Below are 20,962 nucleotides of genomic sequence, written 5' to 3' on the forward strand. Positions count from 1 at the left end.
TTAAAGTTATCACACAATGTGGGGGACAATGAATGGGGACTCAGTGGTAAAGCAGGTCATACAGTTAAAGTTATTATACAATGTGGGGGACAATGAATGGGGACTCAGTGGTAAAGCAGGTCATACAGTTAAAGTTATCACACAATGTGGGGGACAATGAATGGGGACTCAGTGGTAAAGCAATACAGTTAAAGTCATCATAGGTAACATAATAGTCTACACACGCTACACACTTGGAGACATCAGACTGGGTTGATGTGTTGAAGTGAGAGTCAATAGAGAATTTTTGGGCAAACCTCTAACTACAAGACACTAGTTATTGTACAGTTGTTGGACTGTTATACTGTTATTGCATCATCACTGCACTACCACTGTGCCTCAGTGTTGACTACTTATATCATATTACCACTTACCTACTGTGCAGTACCATATATCACTTATCATTTAGCATTTATATTATTCATAACACTCACGCTCCTGGTGTTGTATGTTATATTGTATATTGTATTATAAATTGTATTGTAGTGTACATTGTGTAATGTACGGATTGTATTTATTGCGTATTGTAGTTCTTATATATTGTACTGTATTGAGTAAAAACAGGACAATTACAGTTACTACATTTCAAGATATAACTTGTAAGCCTAATTCTGAAGAGAGTAGGCAACAGAAATATATGGTCAATCTGTCCTTTCATTGTCCCATACGAAATTTCACTCATATTTCATGTAAACTCAACAATCACTGACTGACCCAAGGGTGGAACTACGTCACTGGTGGGGGACAACATGTTTACTATTTGCTTCTTGTAAATGAGAATTGGTTCACAATTGACTTACCAAAGGTTAAACAAAATAAAATAAATAAAATTCAGTCGCGATATTGTGAAATAGGCCTACGGGGAAATGAAGGACATTTCAGGGATACAATTAAGTGGTTTGGTTTCGTAGTGAAACCAATGACATTCATTGAAAAAACGGCAGGGACGCGTTCAAAAACATCATGTGTTCACAGCCTCACGATGCCAACATTTCTGACAGCACTTGAAGTCAGCACAAGTCACCGGAGCAGACGTGGCAACACACAACGTCATCAAAGTGTGTCTGTCGTTTACTGAGCTAGCCGCGCTAGCAGGTGAGTGGTGCTGTTGTTTCTCCTTTAATGTCCAAACAGCGAAACAAACTATCCACAGATGTTCTTTTACCGGCGAATTGGGTAGAAATGTGCATGTCGCCTATTGTAAATGAACCGTTATCCTTTTGCTAGTACTTTTTGTAGGCTACTGAGTTGATATCACTGACCGCTGTTAACGTAGACTGTAGCGTCAACAGTAGCCCCGAGTCGAGCCGTCCGCTGGTACGGACGGACCGTCACGTCGAAGTCCATTAAAAAAACGGACATTTTAATGTTGACTTGCTTGTCCGCAAAGGTACACACCTTTACGGGAGACAGTACATTGACTGGAGACATTTTCTGAATTGGTAGGACGTTCGGCATATGGATAATCCACCAAGCAGCACTTTTACCTCAATTTCTAGAACTCGTTCATGCTAATCGCTACCGCCTACCACGGTGTATTTTGGTGGGAGAAGATTATGGGAATAACAGCTGAGCCAGTTGTAAAAGTTGACATTTTATTGAAATAAGTGCTGCTTGCTGTGTTGGAAGAATGCCGAATTGAAGAGTGTATCCTTAAGTTTGTCACAGGTCTTAAGAAATGTTTTTACCACCTCTGTACCCTTGTCGATAAGCAAGGGAGCATTAAAACGACGCGGTTTTGAATGGAGTTGCGTGGCGTTGTCTCGATACAAGACTGAACGACACGTTTCAGGGCAACTGGCTCATCAGGAGATTGGTAAAGTTAGATAAACTGTAACTTACGACGTGGCGGACAGCTGGTATGGGATGAGAAACTAAGCTTTGATAGTGAGGGTTGCAACATATTTTCACTAGAATTTCACTATATTTTCACTGCAACCAAGCAGTGCTGGGGAAATGTACCTGCAGCTTGTTACTGCACTAGCATCCAAGGAGGGTAAGCATTGCTAGTGTATGTCTGCGAGTTACAAACCTTGAATAAAATGTGTTTTGTGGAAACAGCATGCTTTCATGCTATGGCAATTTGTAGAGACTGAAGTGAGAAATTATGAGATAAACAATAGCGACCTGAATAGGCCTACTCATGCATCACAACTGCTTATCGAAGAGAAAGAGTTGTATTGACGAAGGAAAGGAGGCATGATACTCAAAGTAAAGACTTAGAGAGGAAGTGTTTGTGTATTTAAACTAGGGCTGCAACTAACGATCATTTTCATTGTTGATTAATCTGTCGATTATTTTCACGATTAATCGATTAGTTGTTTGGTCTATAAAATGTCAGAAAATGGTGAAAAATGTGGATCAGTGTTTCCCAAAGCCCAAGATGACGTCCTCAAATGTCTTGTTTTGTCCACAACCCAAAGATATTCAGTTTACTGTCATAGAGGAGGAAAGAAACCAGAAAATATTCACATTTAAGAAGCTGGAATCAGAGAATTTTGACTTATTTTTCTTAAAAAATTACTCAAACCGATTAATCGATTATCAAAATAGTCGGCGATTAATTAAATAGTTGACAATCGATTAATCATTGCAACTCTAATTCAAACTTGTTTGAAGCTGTCACGACGCCATGATTGTAGTTTTCTGTAGGCTTTAGTTGGTCTCGATCAGCTGTTTCACATTTAACACACACATGCACTTTGTGAGTGGTATAGCCTATTTGAGTTCATGTTTGAGTTCACGGCAAACCAAACATTGCAATATTAACCACAAACCAAAAATCCAGCAAATCATTTTCAGCAGTTCATTGTGTTTGTTTTATTTGAAGTGAATAGGCCTATATCATTCCCACTTACTGGTATTTCCTTGTTGGTGACGTCAGAATTCAGAAAGTTGGGAAAATGAGGGTTCAAATCCTAAGCTCTAAAATAGTATTTATCATCTGAAAGATGAATCAGTGGTACTGACAATGGCATATGGTGTTTTCTAGTAGTGTCTACCAGCTGAAGGCTGACATGAATGGTATTTTCAGGTGGGAAGCTTGTGAGGCACGTACCGCCAAATCCGGCCCAGGACCTTTGTCGCATGCCATCCCCCTCTTTCTCCCAATCTTTCCTGTCTCTCTCTACTTTTGAACTGTTGAATAAAACACAAAAATCCCCCCCCAAAATAATCTTTAAAAAAAAAGTTGGTAGCTCGTATCTACCGTCTTTCCCTGTGGGATGCAGTGTAACAACAAATTCCAGTCAGTTGTCCAATTAGAAAATTTCAAGAGACTCAACTAATGTGCTTTTGGGGTTGTAGGCCCAGTATAGCAGAGTGGTAAATTAGTGTCCATTCTCTGCTCAAGTGCAGGTAAAAGGCTGAGAAGATGATGGAAGAGAGTGGAATTGAGACTACACCGCCTGCCAGCCCCACACCTCCTCCCAGTGTGGCTGCCACAGTCAGCGGCCCGCCACTGACTATAGGTAAGAGGTGACGAGTCACATCACACTCAGGCAGGGTTGGACTTGTTGTTGTTGATTGAAGCCCCTAAATTGCCCATAGGCACAAGTGTTGTATAGGATGGTATGATGTAGTTAATGATGTTTATGAAGTCCTATGTGACATAGTAGAGGATATGATGTGTATGATATATGTAGTATATGTGATGTAGTATGTATATGACATGTGTACGATGCTATGTAAAGCCCTTTGAGACATGCTTGTGATAAAGGGCTATATATATAAACAAGACTAGTCTAGTCACTCAAAAAAGCAAACATTACCGTATTTCCTCTAATATTGGCCCGGGCCTTTATTTACCTCAGGTGCAGAGGGTACCAGGCCTTTATTGGAAGCAGGCTTATATTAGAGACAGGCCTTTATTTCTAATTCCCTCTGTTTGATAAGTATATTTGCTCATATTTTAGTACAAAGCCTCCTTGTTTTCTGATCTGCAGAAACATTACTTACTGCGATGCATTACCGATAATTACGGTAATCGACGACGGCACTCTCCAGAGACTTCCGCCGGCCGAGCCGTCTTGTGGCATACTGCCATCTTGTGGCACTTGTACGTTACTACAATACAATACATTATATAACAGGCACCAGGAGTTTACCGGTATCCACCGTTGTTTTTTCCTTTGTTTTTTTTCCCCGGTCTGTATTTGGGGCCGGCCTTTATTTGTTCGTGTCGACCACGGCCCCGGACATTATCGGAGTCCCCGCTTTTAATTGACGACCGGCCACTATTAGAGGAAATACGGTATTCATAATACATTACTCATTACAAAATGTTATCACTTCACTCATTACTCCCTGGGCGCAGTAAGTCCCCACACTACTCTTTATACTTTTCCCCTACACCCCCAAAATTGATATCATCCTCTCTTACCTTCAGAGATTAAGATAACTCCATTTCTTCGTCTCTGTATGAACGATCTTGAAACCAAAAAGCACAATATTCAGTCTAGAAAAGTATTAAAAATTAATTTGATCATTTCCAGGTCTTGAATAGTTTGGGAAATTGAAAAAATGTCTGGAAAAGTATGGAAAATGTTGCGGTTCAGGTCCGATACACACATAATTCTAGCTTTTATGTTGTTGTAGAGCCACTTTGAGTCCACAGTTTTTGTTGATGTGAAGAATAATGTTCAGATAGAGGGACGCTCTTATTACCCAGCCGCTGTCAGCATGCATTATATCTATATATATATATATATATATATATACACATAGATCGAGGCACTATTATAATTGGACAAGCTTTTAGAAGAGAACGCTTGATGTTTGAAAGATACAGGCTTAGGATTTGACACTCTTAGGTATTAGGAAAAAGATTATGATGATTTTATCTAAGTAAACAGTTTCAATAAAAAAATTGGACTAATCTAAATGAATTTGGTTTACTATCAACTAGACCAAAACAGATAATGTGAACTAAAATAGTTTGCCTGACTGTTATTGGATGTATGGAAGCAGATAACGTAAAGTTTAACCACTTCACTTTGATGGAGATTTATCATTTAGACTCTAATAAAACAAACAAATTTCGAAACACATTCGAAATTTAAGTAAGTATGTAAAACTTTATTTATGTAGCACTTTTTTTAAACACACTCTTACAAAGTGCTTCACAGAGACAAAGAAGAAACAATAAGAATACATAAAAGTATGCATACGAACATACATAGAAGTATACAGTAGATTAATAAAAAGACAACAACATAAAAACAGGCATTCTGCACTAGTTGTCGCAGAGACAAGTGAACAGGCTATTACAGTAGCCCAGTCTTGAAAAAATAAAAGCATGAATGATGCACTCCAAATCCTTGACAAAAGTGTTCTAATTTTTTTGTTCTAATGTTTCTCAGTTGGAGGAAATGGGACTGAATCTTACGAGCAATGTGATCAGGACCAATAATAAGAACCTCAGTTTCGTCAGGGTCTAGCTGGAGAAAATGAAGAGACATCCAGTCCTTAAAGGAGTAGTTCACCCAAAAATGAAAATTCTGTCATCATCTACTCCCCCTCATGCCAAATGAAACACAGGTGAAATTTGTTAGTCCATATAACATACAGGGAGGTTGCCAGCACAACTTGGTAGCAGCCTTCTCCAAAACAACTGAAGTCAATGGGGACCTGTTCTTTAGAGTTCCAAAACAAAAACAGCCAAACGATCACACTGTGAATAGAAAGACCTAGACACCATTATTTGTTGCAAATCAATCAGCTGTAGTTAAGATTTGCACTAAATGATGGTGTAAATATACTGTAGGTCTTTTTGGAACTCTGAAGAACTGGTCCCCACTGACTTCAGTTGTTTTGGAGAAGGCTGCTATGGAGTTGTGCTGGCAACTCCCTGTGTGTTATATGGACAAACTTCACCTGTGTTTCAACTGGCATGAGGGGGAGGAGATGATGACAGAATCTTCAGTTTTGGGTGAACTATTCCTTTAAATTTACCGGACTTCTTTCTGCGGATTGATATGATTGGACGTGGTCCTCCAGAGTCTATGATCAGAATTAGCAGCGGTCTGCTATTCAGAATAACAGACCGTAGATGCCGTAATTGACAATCGGAATCGAATATCAACAAAGCCGCGTAATAAGACAGATATAAGTTGTGGAAATTGATGGAACGATTCATGGGTGGGGGGAGGTTATTCGATATTGCGGGAAATATCGCATATTTACGAAATATCATGATATTCAATAATATCGAATATCGTCCCAAGCCTACTGCCAACAGCCCCTAAAGATGTTTTTGAAAGAAATGAGCATCATCCCTATGTTTGTTTTTACTTTTGACCAAAAAGCACATTAACGTGCAAGTCGGGTTTCAAAAACAGCACCAAGACATAGGGCTGGGCGATAATTCAATATATAATATTATATAATATTATCATTTATCATCTTTCACTGGAATCATATCGTGAAGATATGAAGATATTTTGATATCGTGACACACATTTCTGCTGTCTGAATTGATGATGACAAGCAAATTTGACTTAACTCTCATAAAATGAGGTATGGTAGGAATATTATTTGAATATTTCAGTTTTGTTTGACATCACACCTAACGTCACCATTCGGTTCAATGAGATGAACATTAATTTGATTATTTAACATGATTTTGCATACATGAACCATATCGTGATATATATTGATATCGAGAAAAATCCTTGATGATGATTATCATGATATTGATTTCAACCATATCGCCCATTCTCTTCTGTTTCTTCCAGGTCTGTCCAGCCCGCTGTCCCTGCCCAGCACCACGTCCGTCCCCTTCGGCTCCCCCTCCGCCTCCGCCGCCCCGCCCCCCCTCCACTCCTCGCCCGCCTTCAGCAGCCCCCTGGCCCCGGTGCCCTCCCGCGCCTCGCACTTCGCCCCCCCTCCCCCCGCCACGGCCGCCGCCCCCTTCGCGAGCGCCGTCCCCGCCTTCGCCGCCCCGTCCCCCTCCGCGGCCTCCCCCGTCGGAGCCCCGCCCCCGGGCCCCGTCATGTCGGCCCCTCCGGCGGGCCCGCCCAAATCCAGCTTCTCCATGAGCGCCGGGTACGACATCACGCGGGGCCACGCGGGCCGGACGCCGCAGACGCCGCTGATGCCCAGTTTCTCCAGCCCGGCCCCCATGCCAGGTGAGAGGGCCCTCTCTTGTCTTTGAAAGGCAGGTATTCCAGGCAGGGAAAGTCAGGGGATTTGGTCAGTTCTCTGGGGAAGTCAGGGAATATCAGGGAATTTTACATTACAGATGGGTCTTTATGGGCGTTATGGAAAGTCAGATAGAAATGTCATGGAATTTTATATTAGGAAAGCTATTATAATCGTGTTAAAAGAGAAAATTTTACTTAGCCCACCAATTCAAGCAACTTGTCGTCTATGCTGTCTCTCTCTCTCTCTCTCTCTCTCTCTCTCTCTCTCTCTCTCTCTCTCTCTCTCTCTCTCTCTCTCTCTCTCTCTCAGTTCAATTCAAGGAGCTTTACTGGCATGACGTACATGTGCACATGTTGCCAAAGCATAGATTCAAACAATGAGATAGAAATAAAGTCAAATAAAATGAAATTGCATATTAAATATATAGATTCATCACATAGAATATTTCTGGACAGTAACAACAATAACAGTGACGATTACAAAAAAAAAGTTAAAGAAGAGTTTACAGAGTTGATGTGTTTCTTAGATGATGGCATGACATCACCATGACATCATCATGACATCACATACTGGAGCGCAGAGTTCTACTCTTTCAACATTTCCTCCAAGCAGGAGACACATTTTTTTGTTGATACTGAGATTTTGAAAGTTCTTTCTATTTCTCCTGAGTCGCAGTGCACACACTCTCTCTCTCTCTCTCTCTCTCTCCCTCTCCCTCTCTCTCTCACTAATCTGGCTCTAACAATTCAGGCTTTATCACACTAACGGAGGCTTACTAAATGTTTTGCGTTTTATAAGCGCATGTCTGCTGTTGTTCCACTGATACTACTAATGAAGCGACGCCTGTGAAGCTAGTTCCCTTCTTGTCACAAGGCTTTCTAAGTGCTATTTTTTTTTTTATTGATTATTCTATTCTGTCCTCCAGGTGTGGTTTCCAATCCCATGGTCCAACAGCCAGCGATGTCAGGAGGCTTAGACGCCGGATCGCCAATTACTTTCCCCGAGGAGCAAGACGATCCCAGAGTGTCTGGAGATAACAACGCGGGCGGAGGCATCTGGGGCTTCTTCAAGGTAGGAGAACTGACACCTGACACTTTTAGTTAGTTGTTTAAGAACTGTGTGTTGAATGAGGACCTATATCTGGCCATTTTTCAGCATTGCTGCAGTACAGAGGTTCTCAACGTGGGGTCCGTGGACCACCAGGGGTCCTTGAGGGGGTTCCAGGGGGTCCCCAGTCAAACTGATGCATTGTTAAACTTAAGCATTATTTCATTTACAAGAAGTGAACACAATTAGAGAATGTAGAAGAATGACTGTTTTGATCGTAGTTATCTCACTACCTACAATACAGACAGTCATGGGATTCTGGACAAAATCATATCTAACATTAAAAATATTCACAGATTTGGGTCCAAGAGACAAAATCTCATCAAATGGGGGTCCGTGGCCCCGATGTGGACTAAATTACGGGGTCCTCGATATGAAAAAGGTTGAGAATCACTGCTGTAGTATTTGTCTTCACTTTCCTTATCAAACACATTTAGCACGTCCGTGCCAAGATGCAAGTTAATTTGTAATCAGAATAATATTCTTATTCTGATTGTATGGCTTTTCATTTTGTGTGCAAATTATTTGAGTATTTGTGGGTTTGTTCACTTCAGGGTTTCTGATCATTTAGTCTATTTCAATTGATGCTATGTTATCAAACATACACATTAAAATGCTACAGCAGGGTTTCCCATTAATGTATTAAACTGTGGCGCACTTTGGGAAACTCAGATATGTTTAAATATGTTTCTTGTGCCCTCTTGTGGATTCTTTGTTACATCTCTCAACAACATTTATTACTATCCATGTTGACCGTATCCATGTTAACTCATCATCATGTTAGGCTGAGGCTCATGAGAGTTGAATCATGGATATTTTATGAGCGTAAACAGACAAATTAGTCACTTCCTCACATTGTACTTCCTTTATAAGTCTGTAACCTCACCCACAAAACAGTAGGGAAACATTTTAGAATGGCTTCACTCTAGTGTTTTAGTTGTGTGTTAAACTAAGGAATACTGTTGTTGGTACAAAATACTGTGTAGGTACTTACAGAGCTTGAGTTATTCAGTATTTTTATTCATTATTTTAAGAGGTTTCATCACCCCTCTGCACACACATATATCCGGCTTATTCAAAACTCGTTTGCTAGAATTACTAAATTATCCAGGTGTCATTGGCTCCCTGCTTTAGTGCCTCAGTGCTTGCTCGCACACACACACACACACACACACACACAGTTCCAGCCTCACATCTTTAAATTTGAAGTGTATTCTGTCTGTATTTATGTCCTGTCGCTCTGTAAAGCGCTTTGTTGACAAAGTTAGTTAAAGTTGAACGTGAACTTACATATATTATGAGACTCTTAAAGGTTTATTTATTTTGGTAATGTTTAGAAATATTGTAGCACTGGATAGGAAACGGAGCTTTATTTTGATTTATGATGAATTATGCAAGTTGCCATTTAAGTCAAACTTATACAAACATCTGCAATGCATCTACATTTTTTTTTAACTTTACTTCCTCATAAAAGATCATCCTGTAATTTGTGTGTTGCCTGTGTGTTTCCAGGGTGTAGCAGGTAACCCCATGGTGAAGACGGTCCTGGACAAAACCAAGCACTCTGTTGAGTCCATGATCACCACTCTGGATCCTGGCATGGCTCCGTACATCAGTAAGTCAAAATTTGGGTTTAAATTAAAACTAGAAGGGCACTCGGAGAGCGCAGACCTCCGCCAAGGTTCGTGCTATTATTGCTTGTTCGTGAGTTGGATCCGGATCCGCTCCAAAATGTAATGGGTTCTTCCTTGGCCCATGCTACACCCTTCCACCAAGTTTCATGAAAATCGGGCCAGTAGTTTTTGCGTAATCCTGCTGACAGACAAACAAACAAACAAACAGAAACTGCACCGAAAACATAACCTCCTTCGAGGTAAATATGCTGTAAATTATGTAGAGTATTGCAATGTATCGCAATATGTATCATATCCTTAATACTAATGGTGCTTGATTTTCGGACATTTCTCTGTATCAAAAGGACAGGTTTCATAGCAATTTCAACTATCTGCAATCTGCTACTAGCTGCAATGTAAACGTGAAAATCATAAGCTACTGCAAGAGTGGCTTGGACTTGAGATAATAACACAAGTCCATGTTCAAGTCCATATCATAACTTGATAGATCAGAAAGCTATTCAATAATAATAGGCTTGTACCATGCGCACCCAATATTAGTTGTCATGAACGTTAGGGTTGTTGCGGTGGGCGGTGTTACCGGTGGCATACGGTCTTGGAGTCCACACCGGTGGCATTAGCCCCACACCGGGAATACCGTTATTTTGTATTTTGTAAAATAAAAGCACATATTCAGAGCTTCCATGTTCAAGTTAGGCTACAAAATGATAAATGGACATACTAACAACATACTGATCACTAAATCTGATCACTAATATGACAGATTAGGATGAACAGGATTAATTATTTGTCCTTACCTAGTGACAGTAATGTGTCCAGTACAATCCAACGGGAGCCTAAAGAAGGGCGATATGCCAAAATCTGCACTGCACTCACATTAACTCTCTGAGTGTTCAGCAGTGTTATAAATCTCTGATTAAAAAGTGTTACCGTTTACAAATGCCGTTAACGTGAGTTTGGAGAGGAATTTTAAGTTTCACTTTCATTGTAGTGACGCTGAATTTGATAGCGCTTAGACCCTCTAGTGGCGATAGGCGGTATAACCAGTATGGCCGGTGTTGGGGAGGGAAACAACACCGGTGTCAAAATGGCACCACCGTGACAACTCTAATGAACGTCCCTCTCTGTAAGACGGAGGAGCTTGGTCTCCCAAGTCTTGATAATTTGTCAAATTTGCAAGCAAGCATAGAGAAAGAGGAAAAGAGAAGGAGACTGCTGTCTGTTCTTCATGGGAAACACTTTGAATCACGTCTGTAGCTTTTATCTGGGACCGAGATGTTCTTGTTCTCGATTGAATCGTCTCGATTGTCTACACAGCAAAGCTTCTTATTTGACCTGTCAGCGACTGTCACTGAAATGAGAAACTGTGTCGTGTTCGATCCGTATTTCTCAGGATTTCACAGTTTTTTTTTTACATGTGTACCATCCCAGCTTTTTCTGTTCGAACAATGATCCAGTTGCCGCTCTGCAGTTCTTTTGTCCAGTAGTCAGGACCAGGTCCGTCAGTGTTGATGGATGCATTGGCAGGTTCATTAAGAGCTTACTCTGTAGCTAGGCCTCATCGCCAGGATCACAAGGTCGGGGAAGCAGTCAACTTAGAGATAGGGCTCAGTAAAGACTCTACATCTGTTCAACGTCAAAACATTTGCCTGGAATTTTTTTTTTCTTTATGTAGCCACTGCCTTTTATGCAAACTTACTAGGCTTGGGCGATATCCAAAATGATTTGATATCACGGGAAATATCGCAATATTCATGAAATATCGCAATATTGGATACTAGCGAATATCAACCCGAGCCTAAAACATATTGAATAATTTCTGCTTGATGAGACATTTTTCAGGCTTGTTGTTGTTCAGGCACTGTATTTTTATGAATTTGCACACTAGCGTAAACACCTGAAGACTTTACACATCGGACATTGGAATCACGCAAAAAAAAAAAAATGTTTCAATCTCTGCAAAATCAACCCCACTGATAACATGAGAATTTGAGCTGGTGCCTGAAATAGGACTGAGAAAACCGGACTCCTCAAAGGTGGGAAGAGGAACAGTGATGGACATTGTCAATGCTAGGGCAAAGTTTGGAGAAGTGAGGCTCTGAGGTGAATGTGGAAAGAGGGAGAGGCTAAGAAGAAGTGGTTTGAGTTGTACTAAGATTGAATAAATGTTTTTTTCAACCCTCGTGTTCTCATCTCTCTAAGCCTAAGCTGTCTCTTGACAGCAGCAAGCTCTCACATCGTATCCTCCTTGTGATCTTCCATCCTCTTTGTGAAAAAGGCCTTGATTTCAGACAGTTCTTGGGTTAGTTTACTACTCTTGTGATGTAGGATTCTTACTGACAAATCCAAGCAATGCCTCGGCTGTCAGATCTGATACAGAACCCTTTTTGCTTTAGCGAGGGGCTGGATGTTTTTTTTTCTTGTCATGTATCTTGTGATTAACTGCTGAAAACTCGACCTTAATAGAGGATGGGATTGTTTCCTGGGTTATGTTCTCATTTTCAGTGATGTTGGCAAAGCACAGTCTTCTCTGAAGTTGTAATTAATGCTTTAAGTTTAAAGAAGTCCAACTTTCTTTGCGATGGATCATAACTGTACCCTTCAAATACAGGGTTATGCTGCAAAGTTTACCGGTCTTACCATTCCTAGTAGGCTTGGGCCGAAATTCGCTAATATCGAATATCACAATATTTAGTGAATATCGTGATATTTCCCACGATATCGAATATTACGATTAGGGCTGGGCGATATGGACCAAAAATCATATCTCGGTATTTTTAGGCGATGCACGATATATATCTCGGTATTTTCTACAAAGTGGACTAAATGTTCAGTTGTAAGTAGGGCTGGGCGATATCAAATATCACAATATTTTTAACCAAATACCTCGATATCGATATTGTGACAATATTGTAGGGATGACTATTGGTCCTTTCACAAAATATTTACACAATGAGATTTTTGATAAATAATCATCAGTAATGTGGATATAATGACTAAGTGGGTAAAGGCAAATAATAGAACAGCTAGAACAGTCTGGTAAGTTCAGAAAATGACATCACTTTACTGTAATGCAGCCTTTAAAACCAGGAAAAGACAACACTTATGCCATATCACGATATTACGATATCCAAAATCTAAGACGATAGCTAGTCTCATATCACAATATCGATATAATATCGATATATTGCCCGACCCTAATCACGATAATATCATATATCGCAATATTTTGGCGGGACAGTATCGCGATATTACATGTTTGATATCGGCCAAGCCTAATTTCTAGAGGTGTAAATTTGTATTCATTTCACTTAGATATGGGTATATCTTCTAATCAATAGAGTCTGATATTCTTTGTTTTAATAAACTGTTGTATATTTACTCCTTACAATATATTTGAACATTATTCTGATTTAGTTATGGTGAATTTATAGTGCTACAGCAGTTGCTTGTTAGCTTTTTTTTTTAATGTTCAAGTCACTTCATCATTATTCTTCATTGTTTTATTTTAATTAAATCTACATTAAATTGTAACATCAGTTGCACTGGCTATTACTTGGAGAAGTGTAAGTGTAAATTAGACCCACGAAACAAACTATCTTACCTCTGTGAAGCCACTGCATTGTCTCCTTCCTGTCTTAGGGTGAATGTAATAGTTTGTTTTTGAACCACTATGAAGATGAAACATGAAGTCAGATAGATGGATAGAACCCCCCCCCCCCCAGGGCTGAGCGTTATTGATCGGTGGTTTAACCTTGGGAGCCAGCTGCAGTGCTGATGCTAGATAGTCCAAGTCCAGCAAACAGTGGAAACAGTTGAGCGATGCAATCTCTTTGTGATTCATCTTATGAGATTCCTTATCTGATCACATTCACCTCAAATGTGTCATGCGAATTGGCTGATTCTCCATTGTCTGGCGTCAAAACCCAAATGTCCCCATAATAGGAGGGACTGTCTCTCTTCTACATTGACATGGATGGATGCAGAGGGAAAGCTCTCTCTCTCTATCTCTCAGTGGATCGGTATCGTGGCTTTAAGAGGGATTTTTGCATTGCTCTTCCTTAATCCACTTTGCACGCCCCTGTTCTCCAGAGTCCGGCGGGGACGTGGATATCGTCGTGACGTCGGACAGGGAGATGAAGGTGGAGGCGGTCCGAGACGCCTTCCAGGAGGTGTTCGGCATGGCCATGGTCACCGGAGAGCCCGGTCAGTCCAACATCGCCCCGCAACCCGTGGGCTACGCAGCCGGCGTCAAGGTCAGCTCTTCTCAAACTTTATTTTCTTTCTTTTTTTCTGTATTAAACACAGATTTTATTGTATTTTAGTTTTACTGGGCAGAATGTAGGGCTGGGCAATTATCACGATAATCATAAGGATTTTTTTCGATATCGATATACAGTACTGTGCAAAAGTCTTAGGCATTAGTCTTAGATTTTTTATATAAATTTCTTAGAAGTCTTAGATGTTTATTTGTTTTCTGCATTAGTGTGTCAGTAGACTGCTGTTTTATTGTAAATTTTTGATATTCAGAAACTTTTCATTTCATTAGTTTTGAAAGCATCTTCGCTTTATGGATTTCTTTGACATATGCCTAAGACTTTTGCACAGTACTGTATATGACGATATGGCTCACATAAGCGAAATCACGTTAAATAATCAAATTAATGGTTATCATATTGAACCGAATGGAAACTAAACTGAAATTTTCACATAATATTCCTACCATACTTCATTTTGTCTGAGTTTCTAAATAAAATTTGCTTGTTCTCATCAGTTCAGACAGCAGAATTGTGCGTCTCGATATCCCAAAATCACCATATCATCACAATATAATCCCACTGAAAGACGATAAACGATAATATTGAATTATCATCCAGCCCTAGCAGAATGCAGTAAAAAATGCATGTTGAGAGAGGGCGGGAATTAGGCTTGGGCCGATATTTGATATTATCGCATATCGCGATATTCACGAAATATCGCGATATTTTGTATTTCACAAAATATCGCAATATTTTCCCGCAATATCGAATGCACACGAGATTTATACACAAGATTTATCAGATCCTATTTTTTGACTACTTCTATTAAAAAGTCAACAATTCAGACATATTTGCTTATTCGCAAGTGCAGAAGTTTATTCATTGTAATTTGTGGCTAGTCATCTTAAACTAACAAGTGTTTTTTTTTGTTTTTTTAAACACCTCTAATCCAACATCACATTTTAGTCTATAGGGCCAGGCTAGTTGATTATGATATACAGTAGATCTATCTATTGGCCTGCTTGGCTTGTTTCATTTTAATATAGTAAGCTAAAATGTGATGCATTTCTGTTGGATTTAGCTAGAGGATTATGCTGTTGCCTAATGAAAGCTTCAAGAAAGAAACATTGCTGACATCATTAGTCATCATTGTGTAGACTGTGATCTGCTTCCTTATTCCACTTATTTGGATAGCCTTAGGATATTGTCAGTATTCGGATGACAATTATTTGATAATTATTTGATATAATTAGACCTATCCATACCTGAGTAAAATGAAATGTCTTTTGTTGAGGTATAATTTATGGTGTTTGACAGATCATTAGTCGACTGCGGTGAGTGCTGGAAAGAGTGGAAGTGGAAATCAATCATACAGAAAAATTACGGAGACTGTAATTATCAGGAATCAACCAAATCAGGATATCGATTCATATTCATATCCATGGAAAAACAGGATTGAGTGTGTTTTTCTGTGATTCCACTCTTCTATCAAGAGTAGATATTGTACATCAAAAATAAACATATACATACATAGTCTCAGTATAGTCCCATAAATCTGCCAGACACCAAGTTATGGAGGAATACTAAAACTGCCAGCTTTATGCTTGAGGAAAAAAAGGACCTGTGATCTGCCAAGTTATTAGAATAGTGAACAATAGTGCTCAAACCTTTGTGTCATATGTGTGTGTGTGTGTGTGTGTGTGTGTGCGTCTACAGGGAGCTCAGGAGCGCATCGACAGCCTGCGACGGGCCGGCTTGATCCACGAGAAGCAGCCGGTGGTCTCTGTGGAAAACTTCATCGCCGAGCTTTTTCCGGACAAGTAAGCAGAAAAAGCGCCGACTCACATCGACATGCCCAGATAAAAACCCTGGGAACCAAATTCGCCCCTTTTTAATAGATTCCGAACTTTCAGCATCAGTCTACTACTTCCTTTATGGCATGCTCAGAACCTCTTCTCCCTGGCCTGCTTTTTCCAAACCAATGTCGACTGGTTTGGAAACTTTAAGGTTTTTGTCCCCTTACTCCTTGTACATCTGATGGGACAGTGTGGATTCTTCCCTGGAGTGATGGCTGTGCAAAGTGTCTTCATGGACAAAGAGAACTGTTGTTTATATCAGTGTTATATCTGTCTTATATTACGTAAAGGCAGTCTGCTTTTCCTAGGGCAAAAACACTGAAACGCTACCCGTTCACTAACTGTAAGTCACTCTGAATAGGAGCTAGGGTTCGACTGATATGATTTTTTTTGAAGGCCAATAGCGACATCTTTGTAGCTGATGTATAGTGTTGATATTCAGTAGTAAGTATTGAGTGTTTCTCCCAGGATTGTGTTCTTGTCAGGGTGGAAAAGCCTCTGAAACAGCATTTAGACCATCATGGGACACTAAAACTCCTCCACTGAAACCCAGACTAATGGAATTTTTAAGGTGGGTTAGCAGCTCCTTAAGGCGGAGTGAGGCAGGTTTCATTGCAGGTTTTTCCAGACTGACAGAACCTGAAACTGTTGACCGAAGCGGACCACACTAACTGGCTGCTGTCCGATTTTTATTCAAGTCATACGTTCATCCTGCATAACCAAATGCAGAAGCATAGAAGTCTTAGAATACGAGTTAAAAATGCGCCTCTGTCTCGTCCGACCAGGTGGTTTGACATCGGCTGTTTGATCCTGGAGGACCCCGGTCTGGGCGTCCACCTCGAGATGTTCACCCAGACGACTCCGCTGGCTCTGGAGCATGTTCAACAGGTAAAGATCAGCAGTACATCCTAAAATAACACATTTGTAAGATATCCAAAATGTAATATTGCGATACTGTCCCACCAAAATATCGTGATTTACAATATTATCGCGTTATATACACTACCAGTCAAAAGTTTGGACACACCACATTTTTCTTTATTTTTACCATTTCCCACATTTTAGAATAATAGTAAAGAAATCAAAACTATGAAATAACACAAATGGAATTATGCAGCGACCAAAAAAGTGTTTAACAAATCCAAACTATCTTATATTTTTAGATTCTTTAAAGTAGCCGCCCTTTGCCTTGATGGAAAGGCAAAGGCTTTGGAAAGAAATTCACACATAGGATCAACTTTACTATTTATATTTGTCTAAGAAACACATTTCAAGCATTTAAGCAGAAGCCTTTAGATCAAAATGGCTTTAAGATCATGAAAAACAGAACATTCAGTGAGGTGTGTCGACACATTTCACTAGTAGTGTATATATTTTTTTTCTTTTTTTCCCCCAGGTTTTTTTGGGGGGTATTTTATTTCTTCCAAATTACATGAAATGTCCAGGCTATATAGTCGATATCATGGGAAATATGGCAATATTCACAAAATATTGCGATATTAATAATAGCGAGTATCGGCCCAAGCTTATTTGTTTGTTTGTCTTATTTGTCAGGCTTTTAAAATACAACACATTGTTAAAGATGAAACCAGTGGTTTCCAACCTTTTTGGCTTTTGACGTCTTACAAAAAGCAGTGTGTAGTCGGGTCACATTTCAGATGTCTAGGAGTTGTTAACAGCTCCACCAAATAGTGATTTTTCCCTCTAAACCTCACATGGTTTCATTTCAATAAATGTTCAAATGAGCCAATATTTCAGCAAAAATCAAAGATTAGAGAAAAAGTCCAAAAACTGAAAACGGATTTGTGTATCAGAACTTTGTTTTTTCTTCTTTCCTCTACCATTAATCATCTCACGACCCCTCAGATTTATCTGGTGACCCTTTGGAGGGGCCTGACCCCTAGGTTGGGAACCACTGGACTAAACTAGCTAACTGTATATAAAGTAGTTCAAACTAGCTCCACCTCCAGCAGCTACAACAGTAACATGCTGCTTCCACACTGATGCTTCAGTATTAATAATCTAATGATATCATATATAATAAAATATCAGTCAGAGGGACCAAACCACTACTTTTACTTGAATACTTTAACTACATTTTGCTGCTAATACTTATGTACTTTTACTTAAGTAGGATGTTTCATGCAGGACTTTTACTTGTAATGGAGTATTTTTACATTGCTGTATTGGTACTTTTACTTAAGTAAAGGATCAGAGTACTTCTTCCACCACTGCTCATGTCACAATAGTGGTCCTAAAACTTTTTTTTTTTTTTTTTCGACTTTTTCAGGCTCAGTCCCTGACCCCCCCCGACTACAGCCTGCGCTGGTCAGGCCTGCTGGTCACCGTCGGCGAGGTCCTGGAGCGCAGCCTGCCCAACATCAACCCGACAGACTGGCACCGGGCCGTCACCGGCATGACGCAGCGCCAGATGATCCAGAGCGCCGCCAAGGCTCTCGCCGGCCTCTATAAACAGCAGCTGCCACCCAGGACAGTGTGAAAAGCCCCGGGGCCCGGGGACACGCCGGCTTCTAACCGCGCACACGCACCGGGGAGGAGGTGAACACGAGTCGGGGAAGGGGGACGGGGAGCGGCGGCCAGTTTTTTGCCCGGCGAGGTTCTTCCTCAGCCCCCCCCCCCCCCCCCCCCCCCCAGCCGTCCTCCATCTGTCCTCGCGAGGACAAAGCCAAATGCACATTTCTTGTAATGTATTAATGTTTGTTGTACAGAGAGATGTCAGCTGACGTTCCAACATGTCAGTAGGGGATTACTGAAACGGCATCAGAAACCAAAATTGATTTCCGAACATTTTCTCGCCGGCTAAGGCTTAAATGAAGACTAAAGCATTAACCATTTCTTTATCCTCTTCGAAAAAGATTCTTAGACACTGTGTATGTTAATATCCTGACCTTGAAAGCATATTGTTTCAATGTGTGTCAGAAATGTACATATAGGTAACGTTACTAGTTTGTTAAATGCTAACGGTTATTGCCGAGAAACTATTACACGGACGAAACATTTTGAAACAGAAAGCGTGACTTCACTTTTTTGATCAGGTAATTGTCGTGTTTTTAGGTGTAACGTATTGTTTTGAGAAAAAAAAGAAAATCAAAAGTATCGCTTTTGTATTCATTCCAACTTGTCTAATATTTGGCCACTATAACCATTGTGCTTTATGTACGCACTCCTCGCAAAGAAAAAGCTTCTACCCATGAGCAATAGCAAAGGGGGGGGGGGGTGCAGAAAAAGACGACACACAACTCTGTGATGTGGGATTTTGTTTGGAAGGCAATCGGACACTCTGCCAAAAACACCCCCCCCCCCATAGATTGTAGAGTAAACACGGCTCTTCAAGGATAGACGCTTACATAGTTTCAGAGAAAAACTAGGAGTACTCACTTCAACTGTTCAGTCATCTCAATCATCTTTGGTGGAGAGAAAATAGCCTCTGTGTACCTTGTGTCTCCTACATGTGCCTTTTTACACCAGTAAAATAAAGAACTTTTTTTCATGCTGGTTTGTATCGGTGCCGAAAAGGTTTCTTGGTTTTTTTTTATATTTCCCTATGTGGCTCTTATCTGTTAATGAGAATGCATCTTTACACACAGATAGTTTAATCTCTGTTCTCACATGTAACAGAGGTATTGACAGTATTGACCCGTATTTAACATGCACATACACCACAATAGCGGTTATGACACCGCCACTCATGTTTATTACCGTTTATTAACAAAAACAACAAAAAATTATATTATTAACAAAAAGTTAATATTTTACATAGATATTTTACATAAATTCTACAGTCTTACATTAGACAAGAGAGATGTCTTGTGAGTGATGTAATAAATTAATTATTATATTATTAACAAAAAGTTAATATGTTACATAAATATTTTACATAAATTCTCCAATCTTACATTAGACAAGAGATGTCTTGTGATTGATGTAATAAATTAAGTTTTGAAGTAATTGAAGCATATTACAGTTCTGGTTTTAAGGCTTTCATCTTATGAATTATTGCCGGGATAATATTGTGTATCGCGATAATTTTGGCCAAGATAATCGCACTGAGATTTTCATATTGGCACAGGCCTAGTGTCAATATATCGGTATGGATCCGATATTACTGCCATTTTTGTGCCACTTAATACAAATTAGCAACAGAATAAAAACTAACGTGATCTTATGTTTAAAAAAACAAAAAAAAGATCTTAAGATGGGCATGTCTGAAAAGCTTAACCTGTTTTGCACCTGCATTTGTACTAAGATGGATACAAAAATGCATATCAGATTTTGGTATTGGCTTCAAAAAACCATATGGCTGCATCCCCAGACTCAACATTAGTCTGCTGTGATGTAGCCGTAGCTCCTGCTGGCTCTTCCCTCACATCTCTTTTCAAGGGGCTTGGACAGGAAAGTAAGATTTATGACCATAACTGACATAACCATGTCACGATGAATGCACAAATTACAAAATGACTCTGGGTGGCGAATTCATTCTGACCTAGTTTCAGACCACAGTGAGTGAGAATATAAATTAAAGTCCTTAACTGGGGGCATCAATTCACTAAACCATAAGCGAGGATGTCCCTGCATCTAATATCACATCTAATATAACTTAGGAAAACTTCCAAACCTACTTATATTGATGTGAGGGCAAATGGAGCAATGACTTTTCATGATTAATGTTGTGGCTCTTTTGGTTTTCATAGCACTATGAATCATCTGGCTGATGCTTGAAGAATTTTATTCTACTGCACTATATCACTAATTCAAGTCGCTCTGGATAAGAGTGTCTGCTAAATGCCTAAATTCCAAATTGTGTTAAAACCTGTAAATGGTGACTAACCATCACAGATGTTTTGTTGAATTAGGCCCACAACATGCTTAATAATGCTTAAGCTTTAACTAACCCTTAATTAAC

General features: G+C 39.9%; 1 protein-coding gene across 2 annotated transcripts; it reads left to right on the top strand.

The window, feature by feature from the left end:
• Positions 1–1,103: 1,103 nt before the first annotated feature.
• prrc1 (proline-rich coiled-coil 1) lies at positions 1,104–18,685 on the top strand. Of its 2 annotated transcripts, none has more exons than XM_071543824.1 (9): positions 1,104–1,134; positions 3,392–3,509; positions 6,774–7,166; positions 8,108–8,253; positions 9,802–9,904; positions 14,016–14,179; positions 15,899–16,002; positions 16,824–16,926; positions 18,329–18,685. In XM_071543824.1, the coding sequence occupies exons 2-9, from the start codon at positions 3,413–3,415 to the stop codon at positions 18,536–18,538; spliced, it is 1,320 nt and encodes a 439-aa protein (XP_071399925.1). In that variant the 5' UTR covers positions 1,104–1,134; positions 3,392–3,412; the 3' UTR covers positions 18,539–18,685. The 2 variants fall into 2 exon arrangements, with proteins under 2 accessions (XP_071399925.1, XP_071399926.1); XM_071543825.1 differs by having other exon boundaries at positions 1,106–1,134; positions 3,397–3,509.
• Positions 18,686–20,962: the final 2,277 nt, after the last annotated feature.

Source organism: Centroberyx affinis, unplaced genomic scaffold (genome assembly GCF_046629955.1).
Source record: "Centroberyx affinis isolate AG114_WGS23_722 - 3 ecotype Tasmania unplaced genomic scaffold, CSIRO-AGI_Caff_v1 ptg004380l_1, whole genome shotgun sequence".
NCBI classification, from domain to species: Eukaryota; Metazoa; Chordata; class Actinopteri; order Beryciformes; family Berycidae; genus Centroberyx; species Centroberyx affinis.

Bases quoted from the DNA above. Each gene is read 5' to 3' on its own strand.
- prrc1 (XM_071543824.1), top strand. From the start codon at position 3,413: ATGATGGAAGAGAGTGGAATTGAGACTACACCGCCTGCCAGCCCCACA. The intron at 7,167-8,107 runs GTGAGAGGGCCC...TCTGTCCTCCAG, and splicing joins CAGCCCGGCCCCCATGCCAG to GTGTGGTTTCCAATCCCATG. The intron at 16,003-16,823 runs GTAAGCAGAAAA...TCGTCCGACCAG, and splicing joins GCCGAGCTTTTTCCGGACAA to GTGGTTTGACATCGGCTGTT.